Raw genomic sequence first — 19261 nt, 5'->3', positions numbered from 1 at the left:
ATATTTTACCGGGTATCAGTAGAGAGGCAGCTCAGGAAGACCAGGCTGAGCAAGGTACTGGTTGCTTTGTTCCTGTTGGAAGATCTTCTTGTCGTGGATGTACACTGCCGGCCTGCTGGCTGCAAGTACGGCTCCTGGCGACCCGGCGGTCACCAGCCCTTCCCCGGGTTCCCGATCGCCCGCCGGCCCCGGCACGCTTCCTGAGCCGCGGGGCGGGAGTGATGGAGGTGAGGGCAGCCGGGGACCGGGGAGTGGCCACTGATGGAGGTGGGCCAGGCAGTGCGGGTTAACGGGCCCCCAACACCCTCCCCCAGTTACGGATGGGTACCGTTTGGGGGTTTCTGATACCGGTGCCTAAACCAACACTTTTTCTTTTCATTGTTTTGTGCTTTTAAAAAAAAAAGAAAAAATTAAATTAAATTAAAAAACCCTATTTCTTCAAATTGAACAATATCTTAACACTTTGCTTCAAACTACGGCTTTGAACGTTTTAACTTCAAACTATGAAGAAAATATGAGCTGTTTACAGTTTACAGCAGCGGTGCTTTAAGCCACTACATCATGAGTACAGTCATATGATTAATATCTCAGCAGCAGGTGTCAGGACCAGGGTCCAGAAGGAACCACGATCTACGGAGACCTGCTGGGGGAGGAAGCACAAAAAACTGAGTCATGTGCTTTAATAAAACGTGGATTATTGTAGATTATTGAGAGCGTGAGAGGAGCTGGGTGTTGATGACCGAATCTGCCCCCCGGACTGAAAGTGGAAGCTGGTTCCACAAAAGAGGAGCTTGATAACTGAAGGCTCTGCCCCAGCCTGCTTTTTAATACCATAGGAATATGGAATATTATTCCATATGGAATAAAAAGTACTGAGAAGTAGTTTAAAAATACTCAAATGATATAACAAGAATAAATGATGGGAGAACTTGTACTCGATGAGGTCATCTCATGTCCAGTGTGTCTGTTCACTCGTCAGCTGATGTTTAAACATTATTAAATCATTATTTGAATGCACTAACTAATGATTACAAAGTAACTAAGTAAATAAAGGCTCCTTCATTTACTTTTCCTTGTGACCCACCAGTTGAGAACCGCTGCTCTAAACTATTGGACGTGTGTCTGTCAGCGAGTGATTGACAGGTGAGCCCTGTTCACCGTGGTCCTCTGAGGAGGATCAGCAGCTCTGAAGATGACCGACTACACAAAGTACTTTTAGGAACGATTTATTGGCCGTACTGTGTCACATGTGTTTGTGTGAGACGTCGTGAACTAAACGGCTGTGTGTGTGTGTGTGTGTGTGTGTGTGTGTGTGTGTGCGTGTGCGTGTGTGTGAGCGCGCGTCAGATGCACACGGTCCGTGTTGGATGATGCACGTGGCGACTTACTGACTTTATTTTACATGAGAGAACAGTACATGTAGTGTACACTCACCAAATATCAAAGTTACACCTACAAAGCATTTACCGCTGGTCAACGAGGTAAAACAAACTTGTGTATGTAGAATGTGTGCGTCAAAAACACTGTGTAGTCAGCAACTACGTCAGCAACTACGTCAGCAACTACGTCAGCCACTACGTCAGCAACTACGTCAGCCTTCGACCAGAGCTGAAAAAGGCAGAAGACGACTTCTTTAAGTTAGCAAGAAGGTTACAGTGAAGATGGATATTATTGTGACTGGTTCCATAGAACACTGGTGTTGAAATGTCATTTAGTGTTTAACTGGCAGACTGACTGGTTTATTTATGCTTCCTTCATGAAATCATTGTTATTGCTGCAAAAGCCGACGGACACGAGCGCGGATCAATGACAGCGGCTGCACTGGGATCAGCTGCAGGGACAGACGGGTGGACAAACCTCGCCCTGGATTCACGTACTCCTGATTATACGACATGTACCATCTCACAGCGTTCTGAAACTACACCACTTTGTGAAAGGACGACGCTCGTCCACCCGCCTCAGTCCGTGACGCAGTAACGCCGCTTCTCGTTGTTTACAGGGACGTTTCCTACTTTCCTACAAAGAACTGTTTTCCCCCAATGCAACGAAGACCAGACGGATAATCTAAGTGAGATCAAGGGACACGAGGCGTTTTACATAAGGTGTCTCTGCTCTTAGAAGAAGGACGTGTCTGAGGAGAAGGCCCCAGCCAGCCTGAACTCCTCCTTCATCAGCACGCAGAAGAGGCGCTGCGGCAGAGCTTTGGAGTACGGCGCCGGCCGAGGGACACACGTTCGCAGCAGGATCTCCCGGCCCGCCGGAGAAGGGAAGTCAGCCACTTTGTGGCTTCCCCCTGTGGGCTTCTGGTCCCGGCACAAGTCATCGTCCAGCGGTGGCAGGAGGGCAGCCTGAGGGTGGGAGGAGGACACGTTACTCGCTGGCACCACATGAAGGGTCTTATTCTGACGTCTGTGACAAACACAAGCTTTGACACCAACTAGGACACTTTAGTCTTTTCCAACCGACGGATGACGAAACATCTGGAGCTCCATTGTAGGACCAATTACGTGTAATAGAATGCAAACCAATATAGTACCTGTGGAACGTTCTCATTCAATGTTATTTATTTTATTTCCCAAGAAACACCCGTTGCATTTCCAGCATTATCGGGACCGGAGGCCACTGAAAGCCGGTCGAAGCGCTTTTGTTTTTCGAAACATTATTATTCGCTTCAATCGCACTTTTGAGGCCTTTCCCATGTTCAAAAATTCTGAAAATTTGGCGTGCGCATCGGAACTGCAAAACATTTAGATATTTTCGGGTTTGCGCATTTGGGTATAAAGCTCTATAGCGCCCCCTAGAAAACTGGCATGTTTGCGCTGCAACCAATCGCCGGATATTTGCATTCTTTCCGTATTTTAACAAATTCTCGTAGTTTGGCTTTATAAAGAAACTAAGAGTTTAAATCCGATCAAGTCGGGCAGTGTGATCGTGACGCCTTTGTGGTCAACAGGGAAAAATGGCACAGCTCCATTTTCCTCAAAAGGTTCTCAAACACATTCTCAATTCTGACATTTCTTATTTAAGTGGCTTGTGTGGGCTGTGTGACACATGTGTGTTACCATGATTTATTATTAAAGCGTCACCTACTGGCAAAGGGAAATAAGTTTTACCCTTTGATGTGCTACTGCCAGCCATTTAACCAGATCAACTTAAGACTGACCAAGTTTACCAAGAATATCGGTACAAAAAACTGATTAAAAGTTAAGAAAATATTCTTAGTGACGCACACGTTTAAACTATTTTAATGCTTCAAAAGGACAACTGAGGACACAATGTAACTACATACATAATATTTTTTCAGCCTTTTCTAACAAACTCCGCAGTGCTTTCATGCACAGACATGAAGGTTGAACTACTGAGTAGTGTAATAAAGACTGACACGAGAAGAATCATTAGCCATGCGAGACATGGGGATGCTTTTTGCTGGAGTTCTACTTCTAATACACATATTACTACGTGTATTACTACGTGTATTACTACGTGTATTACTACGTGTATTACTACGTGTATTACTACGTGTATAACTACGTGTATAACTACGTGTATAACTACGTGTATAACTACGTGTATAACTACGTGTATTACTACGTGTATAACTACGTGTATTACTACGTGTATAACTACGTGTATTACTACGTGTATACTACGTGTATTACTATGTGTATAACTACGTGTATAACCATGTGTATACTATGTGTATTACTATGTGTATTACTATGTGTATAACTACGTGTATACTATGTGTATTACTATGTGTATAACTACGTGTATAACCATGTGTATAACTACGTGTATAACTACGTGTATAACTACATGTATAACTACATGTATAACTACATGTATAACTACGTGTATAACTACGTGTATACTATGTGTATAACTACGTGTATAACTACGTGTATAACTACGTGTATACTATGTGTATTACTATGTGTCCTCGTCCCTTGAGCCTTTAGCTCTGTCATTCTGCAGGTCACCTGGCATGTTGATTGGCAGGAATGGGTTGAAACGTTCCACAGGCTGAATACGGGAATATTTGGATCATTAACAGTGAGGTTTCACATTTATGGTCATGATGCTACGAGGCATCAGGATATCCCATAATAGACAAAAGCACTACACAGAGACTGCAAACGTTGGTGAATAAATACACGAGCAGTCAACTGAATGTCGTGGACACGAGGACGGAGGTTCAGCCACTGACGAGTTCTTCGGAAGAAAATATTTGTTATTTTTATTTTGGAGGTCGACGGTGAAGCTCGAAGGTTGTTGCCGACTGGTTTAATCGATCTCAGTGAGACTTATTGCCTGAATAATGGACAGGCTGAAGCTATATACAAACATATTTAGTACATATGAAAATGGGTCACTAGGCAACCCCCATTACTACAAAATGTAAATGTTATAATTGGAGCAATAAATTGGTAAAATGAATAAAAAAGGTCCCTTGGAGGCTCGATTGCTTGAGTCAATCATTTCTGCGTGCGTGTTGCTGAGGGTTACGGCCTACTGGTCCTCTACCACTGACTATGCTGGTTGCTGGAGCTGTACTGGGAGTTACCTCGTCACTGGTGAAGTCAGCCAGCTTGATGTAAGCAGCAGGGGAAGAAACAACACACAAATAAAGTCCAACAGAGGAAACACATTTAAAAAAGAAGCACGTTGTGAATGTCTATCTTGCATACGTCTTCACCCCCCTGGACTTTAGATGTTTTCCTGTTTGATCAACTCCACATGCAACGTACTGAAAGTAATCGTGACACAAACAATTATGAGAACAAAGTATTGACTGTATTCCCTGAGTCAATAATTGGTTAAAGCCCCTTTGCTGTAATTACCAAGTCTCTTTGGGTACGTCTTCACCAGCTCTGCACATCTGGAGATGGAAATGTCTGGATTGGATGGAGACCTCGTTAACCCCCCCTGTGTTAAACCGTGTTAAACTGCGTTAAACCTCATTAAACCTCATTAAACCCCCCCCCCCGTGTTAAACCGTGTTAAACCTCCTTAAACCCCCCCCCCCCGGTTGTCGCGGAGTCTTTCCGATGGACACATTGCCTTGAGCCCGATGCTCGGCCCGCTCTGTGCCCTTTGCACTTGGTATTATTTTTGTGAAGGCAATTGGCTGCACTGGTTTCACAGTAAACTTTCCCTCAACTTCTAGATGGACTATTTGATGCAATGAAATGCATATGAATCTGTGACAAGATGTAGAAAAGTCCAGAGGGGGGGGGGGGGTGGGGGTGAATACGTATGCAAGGTGCTGTACATTAGTGTCGTAATGCAAAGGAGCTTAACGGCTCTAAAGCTCCATCAAAAAAGCACAGCTCCACTCAGAAGACGTGTTGCATCTATGGGAATGAATTGGTGAGCTGCTTACCCTCTGAGCGTTGACAAACAGCCTGTGGATGATGCTGCCGGCCGGCCCCTGCCCGCCCCCCATCACCACCACCTCCGGCTCCTCCAGCAGGGAGCTCACAAACCTGGAGGAACACGGGGAACGTCGGTGGGTCAGTGCACCTGGGTCACCTGGTGGAGAGCGTCCACTAGTACATTCCAGTCCCATTCACATGTGGGCCCACTCCACCCTCCTCCTCCTCCTCCATCTCCACCTCCCTCCTCCTCCTCCACCACCACCATCCCCACCATCTCCACCATCTCCACCATCTCCACCTCCTCCACCATCCCCACCATCTCCACCATCCCCACCTCCTCCTCTTCAGAAGCTAGATCAATGTCTCAGTACGCCACAAATACATTTACAATCATTTCTATTGGCAATTTGGAGAATTTACAGATCTTCAGTCCTATATTTTTGACTTAAAAAAAGTAAACGGTAATGTTCAACCGTTTATTTACACAAACACCAGCAGACAACAGCTGTTGATTAACTGATCTCTACAACTTACTTCTCCAGCTCCTCTGCGTCCTCCTCCTTCCCGCCCTCACAGCTGGCAAACTTGGCCTTGAGGGAGCGAGCTCTGGTGATGGCCGTCTCCATGAGCATCAGCTGATTGATGAAGTCCTACACACACACACACACAATGGAGGAAGTTCACATTAGATTGTACTCCATCGCAATGGCAGGTAGAATGACGTCTACATGTGTCAGCATCATCACAGCTTCTCTTTGCTCCCTTTAAAGGAAACTGTAATTTAGGGGAAGCAGGTCTTCTTCTAAGGCTCCGTCCATCTTGGACCACCACGTATCCACACTGGCTTCATGGAGAGAGTAACATTCTGTATTGGTAACACTAATGTGCTTTGTCTGCAGCCAACTAGTGGTGAAAAACACCACGATGACTCTTCATTGAGTCACCAGGCTGACGATCAATGGCTGTACAGGCATTCCTCACCACCGATGGGAGGAGCTACTGTCCAACGTACAACCTGCTGTAGGCCCGTACCTCCTTTTGTATGTCTTACGAGTAGAGAGCACGGCGTGTGTTGTGTTTCATTATGCAATGACTCAAGACGCCTCCTGGGACCGAGCAGCTTCTGGGCTCACTGACCTCTAGCTTCTTGTAGTCATGGTTGAGGGGGTGCAGCAGCTTGCTGGCTTGGCCCGTAGCTTGCTGAATGGTCTTTCTGACTGATGGAAGGTCTTCTATGGACTCTGAGCGGGGGATCCAGAGGAGAAGGAAACCAAACAATCAGAGATGAATAGTCATGTGGAAAATGTCCCACATTGAGCTGTAAGCGATGTCCTACGTCATCACACTTTGGATTGAATGTCATCGGCTTCTTGCATCATGACAAGAGAAACAAACCCTGAAAAGCACAGCTACATCTAATGAACTATTGTTAAGTAACAGTTACATAATGAATTAAATAAGCAATCTGTGCACCAACGAATCGGCTTTACATCACGTCAGCTCTCGCTACGTACTTATTGAGTGACAGCATCCAACCCTAGAAGCACCCTTTGCTGTGTGTGAGCTGCTGCTCAGTTCTCTTCCTGTCGCCCCTCCTTCAGGCGGGACTGTCCTACCAGCACCCCTTCATTAGCAATAATGAGAACAAGGTCGTGGTTCTCTCAGAGAGACGCAGTGTACCGTAGACACAGTTACTGATCGCTACTCCACTTAACGGAGCGTAGATGCACACGTTGTCCACTCTGCGCTCTCAGGCTTTTACTGTCTGACGTCATAACAAATCCAAACCACCTGGACTCACCTTCCTCCTTCAACTTCAGGATAGCCGCGTGCAGGATGCAGGGCAGCAGATGGCGCGTCAGGTCAGCCGGTTTCTGCACCGCCAAGTAGTGCAGAACCTGGAAAGACAGTGAGACCCTCGCATCACTTTCCCACGTCCATCTGCTTGTGTTGGATCCCACAGACCTCCCCAGGTCCTGAGTCTACCTTTTCGGCCTCCTTAGTGTCGTCAAACAGTCGTCTCTGGCGGCGTGCAGGTGTAACCCTGGCCGTCTCCCAAGCCTCCACCCACATGTTGCCTGGGATCTTCATCCTGGGACTGAGCTCACCTTTCACCGCTCTGTTACCCGTCTCATCGACCAGCTCCTCCTCCACGTAATCTCGCGGGGAGTACCAGCGCACAAAGTCCTCCAGGACACAGCCTGGGTTTGCTGCCTGAGAGGAGACAGCTGGCGTCAGTTTGGGTTAAAGGACCTGGTCTGCGACCACCATCTTCTCAAGAACCATGTGATGAGGAGCTGGAGATGCAAGAATCCTTGAGCTACTATTTGACCCCATAATCACAAGAAGGTCCCCTTTGGTCCCACAGTCCGTTTTTAAGTCTCCAATGCGCACAGAACGCTAATTAGCTACATGTGCATATAAATGATTGTGAATACATTAACGCGTTATAAGTGCATCACACAAAGTGGACATGGACCCTGAAGATTAAATCCACTTCACTCTGACAGGGACACGTGCTGCTGTTATTGATACATCGTCTAACTTGTCTATTAAAACTAGATAAAGGCTTTGGAGGAACTTGTGTGTATGCACACACACACAAGTTGAGCTTATAAAGCTCCTTATTTGCTCAGCGCTAACACATGTATGCTACCTATGAATAGTGGAAACGTTGTAGTTCAAAGTAGATCCGGCTCTGCAGCCTCACAGGGAGTCCATGTGGACTGGAGCTGGTCTCAGCGTCACCTTGAAGGACTCCATGTCCGAGAGCAGGCAGGCGCTCTGCATGCGAGCGCGCAGGTGGCTTCCTTCAGCCGACGTGCCCAGTTTGGCCAGAACCTCAGACTGCTCCTCCAGCAGGTCCTCCGTCATGGGAGCAGGTTCCTGGAGACACACAACGCGCACAGGTCACGCAGCTGCACGGATGTCCTTCGTCACGCCTGCTCATCTTCATCACTTCAGTGCAGTGATTTAGGTCACATGTTTTAAGAAACACACATCAGCGTTGTGTTTACTTCACTACTACAATATGTACTACATATAATATATATATACACACACGCGAGTCATACAAGCCGAGGCGGACCTGAGTGACAGGAACGTAGAGCGGCTCGGCACAGCGCAGGAGGGTGGTGTTGTTGAAGGGGTGGAGCCGTCCCTCTGCTCGACTCTTACTGCCGTCCTTCTCCGCCTCCATGTCTCCTTGGTCACTCAGGCACTCGAAGAACTCCTCCTCGCTGTCGCTCCACGAGTCCCACGACTTCCCCGGGGACACCTCCCTGGCCGCGGTGGGCTCCGGCGGGGGCAGCCGGCGCTCTCGGCTCCCCTCCAGCACCTTGCGCGTTTCCTCTCTGGCCCGCTTCCTCTCGATGCAGCAGTTCAACATCTGCAGGACACGGGACACTTCAAACACGGACGCTTCCAGCGTCCTCGTGACGGGAGACAATTCGCGTTTGGGCCTCATTTAGTCCACTTCTCACCGTCCTCAGTCCTTCCTCCTCTCCTCTTCCTCACCTGAGGTGCCGACCAGTGTTCACAATTTCTATTCCTCTGACAAATCTCTCTTGCACTTGGATAATTATTCTATAAAATACATGCTGAGCCTCTGAGTCGTTTAGTCTCAGTCAGTGGCGTCTGATGGCGTCTGATGGCGTCTGATGGCGTCTGATGGCGTCTGATGGCGTCTGATGGCGTCTGATGGCGTCTGATGGCGTCTGATGGCGAAGGCTCCTTTGTGCTTATATACACTGACATCATTACGGTTGTAAATAATAACTTGAATGGATCTAAACACAGATATGTATTTATCTGGCTGATTCTAATGGAAACCTCCAAAGCATTGAGTGAACCCACTGGTTCTGTTGGTGCCACGAGGAACTTTCTCCTATAACCTGTTGCTCTTTCATTTCTCTTGTGTATTCCTGAATAATTCCATGTAAACACCCCGTGTGGGTGTCGTATCACTGCCTACCTGGAGCTTCTGGTGCAGAAGACAACAGCGAAGGTCTGGAGGCCCAGCAGGCAGCCTGTGGGAACATGACAAACTACTTCTTCTATGGCTTCAGTGCATTTACTCTTTGTGCTTTTTGCCGAGCAGCACCAGCTTCTCTGTGCACGCTGGACCTCTGACCGGGCCGACCCACCCGTAGATGAAGTGGTTGTTCTCCCAGCGGTAGCGCAGCTCCAGGACGAACTCCTGCCAGAGGTGGGCGACGGCCCGCAGCCCGCCGTGGTTGTAGTTGACCAGACAGGCGCACAGAGCCAGCCGGTAGGTCAGACTGCTGCTGGGCGCCGACTTCAGCTGGAGGGAGAGGTTCTGGACACGGGGACGCAGAGAAGGCTGCGTCATTTAACACATAGCGCACTATCTCAGGCCTAAAGGGTCCTAAAGGGTCCACGTACACAGTCAGCGTTCTTATTCTGCTCATCTCCCCCACAGCCGCTGGGTGCATTCGTTTTATTCTTGCGGTTCTCTGGTGATTTCTCCACAGCAGCATCTGGGAAGAGATACTGAGACAGAACACACTCACATTAAATATACACTCAGAAGAGACCAGTGAGGATGGAGGAGACAAATCATGTTAAAAAGCATCTCATTTTCCTCCTGTCGTCTGTGTGAACGCATTCACCCGCTGTCACTCACCAGGGAGGGACAGGCGGATACTTTTCTATTGGCGTTGCTAAGCTTACCAGCAGGATGGAGTTGAGCACGTCCGCGTTGAGGGGCGACTCGTCGACGCGGCGGTGGCGGCGGATGTGCTTGCGGGCGCTGTGCACCATGCTGGAGACAGACAGTTTGGAGATTGGCACGGTCGCCGTTGGCTCCGTCAGCTTCGACAGCGCAGAGCTAATGTCGCTGTTTTCTACAAGGAAAGAACGTCAGATCTTTACAATCATTTCATACTGGATTCATTGTGTCGATGGAACACAACATCTTTCTTTGCTTTGTGGAGTGAGAGGCGCTGACAAACACCAGTGAATGTGCGCTGTTTAATGACAACGCTGTCCGTAACCTGACCTTTGCCCTCTTCATCGGCCAATCCTCTTCCCAGAACCTCTTCTGTCGACTCCTTCCTGCAGCAGAGCTTAAAGAACTCTGTGAGCAAGTCACCTGCATGGAAGTGTAACAACGGGTACAATAGTTCAACCATTGATGATACTGCTCAACTCTAAAAGCAGCAGATTCTCTGGTTCGGTCCAAAGGAGCTGGACCCCCACGATCAATGGCGGGCATGAAAACGGGTCACGGGTGAGAAGGTGAGAAGGGCATCGCCCCTCTAGGGGTTTTCAGCTGGTTTTGTCCCAGGGACCATGTTTTGCGTACCGACGAGGGGGGGGTGGGAATTGACAACAACTAATAGGGGACACGTCATTAAATACTCGTCATGCATCATATTGCATTGCATATAATATGTGCTGGTCAACTAGTCTAATTAACTTTAGACAAACGTTTGCGTAGTTTAGAGACAAATGGTACCAGCGTACTTTGAACAGGTTGGCAGGTTCGCTTATTGATAGAACGGTGGAGCACTTCACCTTCTGCCTCGTCAGCCTCACCTCAACATCTACCTCCTCAAGAACGCAGCGTTAGCTAGCTGGCCAACGCCGCGTTAAATGACTCAACTCATCAAGCTGTAGCTAACGTTAGCTAAGTCTATGTCCACAAAGCTCCTGGGTAACTTAACTTAGACTAGAACATATTGAAACCATCACTCACCCTGTTCGCAGTATACTGAGCACGAATACCCCCCAAAAAAACTCATTGAATCTACAAGATTCACGTAGGTCACCTATTTTGGTTTCAAGGAGACGGGACGTCCTGTATGACAACTACTGTTATCAGAGGAGCTCAGAGAGCTGTGATGCAGAATGAGAAGTTAAGGCCAGCTGAACTCAGCAGACTACGAAATGAGAACGTTCAGAATCCACAAAGCGTATTTAACAAAAAAACTGGTGAGAGAAAATGTCTGGCTTTGCAATGAAAGTTCCGGTTTGTAAGTGAAGTTATCACATCATCATATCGTTTTGCAGCCAAACATCCAAATCTGAGAAATGTATTCTAAGGGTTGATGTTTTTACTTGATTGCAACGCAAGAAATCTGCTCTCAAAACTGTGTTTGTTTGCATATGAAGACAAATAAACCTTGGTATCAATCAAAGGGTCATTGCAGGTCCCAGTGGGCCTGAGGAGGACGGCTCAGCATGGGACGCCTACTTCTAAACAGCACGTGTGAAAGAGCATCGTCTGATCTCCACGTCGCTCACTTACCCAGGAGACACTGGGGGTTTTCAGCTGAGCGGATCCGGACCGACCAGTGAGGAGCTTGGAGAGGGTCGAGGTCGCTGCCGGGTCACACAGAGACACACACAGACACACACAGAGACACAGAGAGAGACACAGAGAGAGACAGAGAGACACAGAGAGAGAGAGAGAGAGACACACACAGAGACACACACAGAGACACAGAGACACAGTAAGAGGACGCGTTATGTGGTTGAAGCACATGGATATCGTGTCACACATGATGACTGTTCTCCCTTAAAAACAACATTTTAATGACACTGGGACGAATATGCTGTGACTGCTGCATTGTTCATTGATCACACAAGAGGGTCGATGCATAAACGTCTCTGGTAGCAGGAGCGACCTGTCAATCAGCGCGTTGTGCAATCAAATCCATGTACTAGAATCCACTTAAATATCCACGATAGAAATGTTGCATCAGAACATCACAGCTTGGTTGTTTTTAAATACACATAAAACGTGAGAACAAACTGCTCTTTGTCCCCCTGGTGGACACTTTAGACAATGCAGGTTTTAAGAGAAGGAGCTGAAGAAGTCTGTGTGTCAGCAGGTGGAGGCCCTCACACCGTTACCTGTACACGTCGTTGTCCACAACGATGCCCTCCGTCAGGTGAGGCCAGGTGGCTGCAAGGTGAAGCTCACTGAAACATCAAAAACAGATCATTGGATAACAAAGTGCTCTTCTGTTCATTCACATCCAGCCGGGTGGTTTCTTGTGTAGTTGCCTTTACCCGATTGGCTCTTCGCAAGCTCCAAACGGAAGCTTCCCAAATTCCACGCCTCCCACCTCACCGCCAAGGAGCGTGTCAAAGTCTGCAGGGAGCCAAATCAACACACAACAGTGGTCATCACAAGGGAACGCGGGTAGGAAATCCTCCCCAGTGGGTCCGCCGGGTGTTACACCTTCATCCCGACATGAACGCTCACGCTCGTTGGCTCCTCGGCCACGTGATCCCGCGTGTCCGTGTCTTGCTGCTGGAGTAAACACCACGTGTACTCCAGCAGCAAGAGACGGAGACACACCAGCACACTGCAGCACCTCCAACACCTGCCTCATACCAAGAGGGGTTTGCTATCCCCACCTGGAGGCTGCTGCGGCCACGAGTGCTGCTGCCAGTCCTGGAGAATGTAGGTGAAGCGGATGGAGATGTTGATCGGAGGCAGAGGGGAGAGGGTACAACCCTGAGGGGAAGACAGAAGGAAGCGATTGGTGAAGCAGCGCCATCTACATCCCCATTGGTTCCACAGGAGGAATTATCATTTATAGGGTCAATTACCAGCACTGTGTTAGGTAGAGTCCCTCCCCGTTTTAGCATGATTATCTTCCCTTTACACATCCTGCTCCTGAAGAAATAAACCTTTGCGTAGTTGTGACAGGTACAGCTCGCAGCCTCGTGACCATCGGTCGGAGTTAAACAAGGGGGCTCCACAATCGCATCACCCAGGGGGCCAAAAAGCCCCTGTGGGGGACGTACCGTGGTACTGGAGACCCCCGGTCGCCTCCTTTTGTACCCCTGACACAAGTATTTGGTTTGTCCCTTCAGGGCTCCTGTAGGACATGAGGACTGAGGCAACGCACACAGCTGATGATTTAACGCTGACAATAAATGTAACAGACTATGCCTTTAAACATTCTAGTTACCAACATCTAGAAAAAAGGGCCAGTCCATCCAGGAAATAAAATGACCCTAATAATGTCCCCTGTGTATGTTCAGCACGTCACTCATAAATGTGGTCAAGTATTTAGATGAAACGTCACTCTGGTTTGATTTGAATCGATTGAACCAGCTGAACTCAATAAGGGAAACGTGCAGTGAACCTGCAGGACGGAAAGCTGAGAACAAGTAGATGGAACAAACGTACTATCTTGGACTTGAAGACGTCGAGCAGGCCGGACAGGTGGTTGTACTGGCTCGGCACCTTGCGCAGGTGGACCATCTCGTAGTCGGTGCGCACACCTGGACCCTGGCACTCTCCCGCATAGACGCGCCTCCACTTCTGCTGGATCTGAACAAACACGGGCACCTGGCTGAGGGCACAGGAGCAGCAGGATTACAGCGGCTCCGAGGCAGCGCACAACGCTCCACCCGCTAACCCTGATTCACCACCGTATCTGGACCTGGACCCAGACATGAGAGCACATAGCTGCTGAATGTCCAACTGTCCTACATACGTGTGACAAACACGGCTCAAAAGAATTAAGCAACACATCAGGTCTCGATGTGAAACATACTGATGTTGGAGATCTATGATGACGTGGACAGTTTAATGTCTTCGGGACAAAAGGATGGCGCATCTTCTGATGCACGCATGCTCCTAATGAGACAACGGATGGCGTCTTGTGGGACGTCCTCCCAGATCCGCCTGAGGCCTTCAGTGAGCTCCCACACAGAATGTCCCGGAGGCGTTCAGTTACATCAATTCCTTGGTCCTCCAGCTACTGCCTGCAGACTCTTGCCACGCGCAGGGGTACAAGTCCTCTGGTTCTAAGGAAGGTGGCCCCAGCAGGGGGTCTTCCTCGGCCAGCACTCACCTGCCGCTGTTGGCCAGAGAAATGGAGATGGAGCTAAGGAGCAGATTGCATTTGGACTCGCTGGTGATCGCCTCACAGTTGGTTCCAGGGGAGATGACCACAAACTCTCGTATGCCAAACCTGTCAAAGAGTCAAAGCCCAACATGTCAGCGTCACGTTGATGCTGCATTACATAATGTCCTTCATGGAGTAAGACGGTCAATCACCATCAGCTGTGGTAGAAGTCAGAGGAGATGGAAAAAGGTATTTGTACACATAATATAAAGCATATATTTAGTCTTAGTCAACATAAGCTTTACAGCAGGTAATGTAAAGGGCTACGGGCAGAGTAGTGGAGGGGTGCGTGTCCCAGGAGACACACCTGGACCTCCTCTCATCAAGGGGCGCTACAAAGAGAAGTAGAGGTGAAGGGGAGAGGACCTGGGTAAGCCGGAGATAACCCTAGTTATTGGTTTTGTTTGATTAGAACTGCTCCAACGACACGCTCCGCCTCTGGACTGCAGCGCTGCCATTGATTGAATCCTCTGTGCCATCCGGTTAGTGTTTTCATTCAAAATCAGATGTAATAATCATGGAGTAGGACTTCCCTGCCATTAACACGGCCATCGAAGCTCTGATTGGTCGACTGCACTTTAACCGTGAGGAGCTTTGCCCACTTAATCATAATCCATTTAAAAGGACCAACTGATGACGATCCCAACGTCCAGTCAGTCGGGCTTGACATGAGACAAATAGAACAGGGGGTAAACGGTGACCCTCGTCCCATAGAAGGTCGGCGCCGGCTGAAATCTTTCTACTGAAAGCCCACGGTGGTTGGAAACATCGGTCACCCGCGGTTTCTCTGGGTAAAACATAAAGAACAATAGCACTCACCATCTGACCAGGCAGTGGGCTCGAGGAGGAAAGTCATTGTTCATGCACAGAAGGTCCTGCATTGCCACTGGGAAGGCATCTGGATCAGAGAACAATGTTGGGAATATAGAAATGTAAAGTGTACAAAGACTAAATGTGAACATTAACTTCAGTGCATTAGGGGAGCTTCATATTACTATTCAACACACGCTTACCGTCCTCCAGCTGCTCCTTCCCATCGTCCTGCTCACACTCTTGCTTCAGGAAGTGATGACTTATGTAGAACTTAAAGTCAGCAAATTGGATGTCCTGAGACGTCTCCCCCCAGGAGCCACTGGTGAATTCCCCCTGCGATGAAGGACGCAGCGTCACACCAGCGGGACGCTGCTCACCGGCTCACTGGCGGCCATATGGAAAGTTCCGTACGTACCTTCTGTGGGGTGGAGCTTCCTGCACGGCTCCCAATCAGCTTCCAGTCATTCAGCACCTCCTCCAATCTGGATACGAACCTTCGAGCAGATCAACCAGTGGATGCGTCAGCAGCGTCGCTGCTCCGATCAACACTGTGCTTTTAATCACGTAGGCTAATACTTTGGTGAAGGCTCCTCACGCAGTGAAATGACCCGGACGGAAAGGAGCTTCCATGCTTCCCCACTCAGCTCCTTTAGCATAGGAACCCCTGGACCGCCCATTACGAAAGGACGGAAATCCGTCCCACAATTCCTTGCGGCAGCAATGTTTAAATAGTGACGAATCATTGGGTCGCATGTAAGTAACCGTTAGCATAACGCTTATTTCCTTGTTAAAGGAGTTCAAGCAGCCTGTAATAATGTGCGATCAGGACTAGTGGTACAATGAGTGTGTGTACGTGTTTTATCACCTCGTCTCACCCAGAAACGCTGTCTGGATGGTGGACAAACTAATCCAATCCACACGGCCCACATGAATCACACTTTGATATCACAGGGCTAGAAAAGCATCAAATGGGCCACTTCTTAACACGCGTACATGCAGGAGACCAGAAGGGGCTGAAAGAAGAAAGACATTGGACGAGGATGCTGCCAAATGTGCTGAGCTTACAGATTTATTTTCACCTGGTAAAGTGAGACAGACTAAAGGCCGCCGCGTGTTTCTGTGTCTTTACGCGTCGACGCACTGGTTTCACTTCCTGGTTGTAAAGTCCTGCGTGTGTTGCAGAGCGATTCACCTCCAGAACAACAGGTGGAGTCACGTGTTTTGTTGAAGACGACCTGCAGAGTCACGTCTTTGTGTGTGGAAGTCGCTGGTTGCTTTATTCATTGATCACAGACTTTATCGCCCCGTGCATCCACACTGCTGCTTTTCATCAAGTACACATTTGTCCCGTATTTTCCTCCACGACTTTGTCCCCCTCGTTTGTGGAGATCTCCCTCCATGAATCAGAGGCCATCCGGCGTCCTCATAGTCCGCCAATGACGGCTTGTACAAGCGCTCATATTTAAAAGCTCTTCAATCTGATCCGTTCTCTCGTAAACATTCTTCCTTTTAATAACGGCCGTATTGTGCTGTGAAAACGGAGACGTGAGACTCTAAAGGACGTAGTTGGCAGACCGATCACAGCCTGCTGCTGCAGGACGCTGCAAAGCTTTAGACGCTAGTCTACAAAAATGGGTCGACGCACGCAAGGAGGCGTGAAAAGACACGCGAGGGGCTCTTGCGTGTGCGTGTCCTTGTCTCTCTGAAAACACAGAAGCATAAACTAGGCTTAATGATTAGCAACGTAACTATTCGGCTATCGTTGTAGGGTTGTCAACCGATTCACAAGCAAGGTATTAAATTGAATTAAAATATTTGCCTTTTTAGATCACCCACTAAATGATGATCCATATACTTTGCAAATATTGAGCACAAAAGTCAAACTTTATCTGTGTAGAAACATGCACAGAGAAGACAACATGAATTAAAGAGCAGTGTGTGACAGTACTTTATGAACCAATATGCATGGGTTGCTCAGAAGTGGGTAAAGGAGTAAATCACAATAGCCATGGAGAAAAATGACCATGACGGCCCCCATGAGGTCTCATTCCAACCAATCTGGCCTACTGCCTAATCTGAGCTACTAAAGAACACATCAGACAAACACGGCATTGACGTGTGTGTGGGAAACTGCCCTGGTGCTGCAGCAAACATGCAGGGACTGTATAAAGGGTTCTCTGCATTCCTGTCTGACAGTCTCCAACAGGTGTTATGCACAGGTTGTAAATCTGGTACCGGCAGACCCAACAGGTAGTGTCCTAGTTGGTGCATCTCTCTCCTTAATGATCCTCTCCTCAGGGAGTCTTATAAACGTATGCAGTCTTGGGAAGAGAGAAGTGAGGACAAACCTCACAGGAGCCCAACAGGACCAGACGCTCACCGAGGTCTTTGGGTGTTAATACCCAGGAAGCAACAGAAGACGGAGAATAATAGAAGTCAACAGCGAGGGTCAGAGCAAAGGGATTCATTCAAAATCTTCTGAAATATGAGATTATCCTCTTTGCTCAAACTTTCCATTGCATTTTTCAACATACATCCCCCTCTCCTGCAGACACACAGAACGGATCACATTGTGTCAGCCTGGCGTGCGGTTGAGGGGACGAAGCCTTTGGACTTTGAGGGGGTGAAAGTGCAGCTGATACGTGTGAGTTGGGCCGATGAAAAGCTGGACGATATGGACAACTATGCGCTGGTTGTGCAGACTACACCTGCACAGGAGCCTGTCCGAAAAAGGGAAACAAAGATTTAAGATGATCCGGTGCTGCCTTTGAGTGTCCATAACGTTACTCTGGACACCAGCTAGCATGAATGGGAGGTTCCCAGATTTCGCTCGTCTTGCCCCTAGAAACTTCCCTGAAATGAAGATAGATGGTTCTGACTCAGCACTCACCTCGTGGGGGTCATTTACCTTTACACTACTTGTTGAGCCACGATTCATCTTAAAAAACTCATTCATACAATTTCCACCAGCATGGAAAAAGAAGGTCGGCCACACGAGGCTGTTCCGGGTTTATTTCCACTCCGTCTCTGACCACCGCGCCCCCCACAACCCACAACCACGACCGGAAGTCTACTCTGGTGGATGACGCGCTCCCGTCCACAATGAGCCGTTAACCATGACGTCACATGTCGTCATGGTTTGGCTGAAGCCGACCGATCATTTCAAACCCGCGTGTGTCATGGCGGCAGCTCATAATACTAACGTTAATAATAATAATGATAATGATAAGTCCATATCGGTGTGCAAAGGGAGCCTGAACTAGCGGCTCGTCGCCGGTGTCACTCACCGTTCCCACTCGGACGCGGTGGTGAAGTCGGTGATCTCGAACACCTCGGACTCGGGCTGCAAGAGAAGAAACACTTCTTAAGGCCACGAGACGCCACGCTGGCCTCGTGCAGCGAGCTGAAGTTGAGTAAACTCACATCGCTGTCGGCGGCCATGTCGGTGTTGTTGTTATTCCTCTGCTTCCGGTGTCCTGTTTGCGGTTGTGCGGACGCTAACCGGCGGTCCGTTTTACCGTAAAAACATAAAACGAAAACACTGTTGTTGTTGTTTTTCGTTTTAAATCAAAACGAGAAAACGGATGAGGGCACTCGTTTTCTCTTTTTTAATTTAGAATCACAAAACGAGACAAGCTGACAACGTTTACATCCGGAGTTTTGCCCATAAAACGAAAATACGAAGCGTAGCCGCTAAACCGGAAGTACGTAGATTTTCACAGTAAAGGTCGACGCAATGGAACGTTTGAATGCCAGAAATCATTCTGCGCTGTTACCAGGGTAACGGTCATTAAATATATGCACACGGCGATACTCATCGGTTCAAGGAATATAGTTGATAATGTTGATAATAGAGCTAATAATATAGTTAAACATATTGGTTCAATCAAAGTGGTTTGCGGTCGCACACTCGCATTGTGTCGCTTCAGTGAACAGAGCAGAGCGAACGTGTTCACATCTCCACCACTAGGTGGCAGAACACGTGCATTCAAACCATCGATTTAATTATATTGAACTGTGTTAGGGTTATTTAATGCTGTTTATTTTATGTGATTTTTAGGGTTCATTGTTCATCTTGTTATATTTATTTAATTTAAGAACATGCCTCTAATGAAGAGGGATTACTTGTCACAATGTAACGCAGAGCTGCCAACTTTTCAAAAAACCTTGGAGTGA

General features: G+C 48.2%; 1 protein-coding gene across 5 annotated transcripts; it reads right to left on the bottom strand.

Annotated features, from left to right (window-relative positions):
• Positions 1–1363: 1363 nt before the first annotated feature.
• rab3gap1 (RAB3 GTPase activating protein subunit 1) lies at positions 1364–18808 on the bottom strand. 5 transcript variants are annotated; one of them, XM_040176405.2, is made up of 25 exons: positions 18509–18808; positions 18373–18428; positions 15501–15579; positions 15286–15418; positions 15092–15170; positions 14219–14338; positions 13549–13714; positions 12768–12867; positions 12417–12498; positions 12258–12326; positions 11650–11723; positions 10399–10491; positions 10071–10243; positions 9783–9890; positions 9524–9696; positions 9352–9406; positions 8467–8766; positions 8127–8264; positions 7365–7592; positions 7180–7276; positions 6516–6619; positions 5913–6028; positions 5384–5486; positions 4565–4588; positions 1364–2348 (listed from the first exon to the last, which is right to left on the bottom strand). In XM_040176405.2, the coding sequence occupies exons 1-25, from the start codon at positions 18524–18526 to the stop codon at positions 2115–2117; spliced, it is 2922 nt and encodes a 973-aa protein (XP_040032339.2). In that variant the 5' UTR covers positions 18527–18808; the 3' UTR covers positions 1364–2114. The 5 variants fall into 5 exon arrangements, with proteins under 5 accessions (XP_040032339.2, XP_077959173.1, XP_040032340.2 ...); XM_078103047.1 differs by having other exon boundaries at positions 9524–9720; positions 18509–18796; XM_040176406.2 differs by lacking the exon at positions 4565–4588.
• Between the last annotated feature and the right edge of the window lie 453 nt (positions 18809–19261).

This window comes from Gasterosteus aculeatus, chromosome 5 (genome assembly GCF_964276395.1).
Source record: "Gasterosteus aculeatus chromosome 5, fGasAcu3.hap1.1, whole genome shotgun sequence".
NCBI classification, from domain to species: Eukaryota; Metazoa; Chordata; class Actinopteri; order Perciformes; family Gasterosteidae; genus Gasterosteus; species Gasterosteus aculeatus.
Note: the sequence above shows the minus strand (reverse complement) of the source record. Positions and strands in the feature narration are given on the sequence as shown.

What these genes read in the sequence shown, in the direction of transcription:
- rab3gap1 (XM_078103047.1), bottom strand. An exon ending in ACCGCGTCCGAGTGGGAACG is followed by an intron (nt 15,580 to 18,372) that starts GTGAGTGACACC and finishes ATCTGCTCGAAG; the next exon opens with GTTCGTATCCAGATTGGAGG. An exon ending in GTGGACAACGACGTGTACAG is followed by an intron (nt 11,724 to 12,257) that starts GTAACGGTGTGA and finishes GTGACCCGGCAG; the next exon opens with CGACCTCGACCCTCTCCAAG.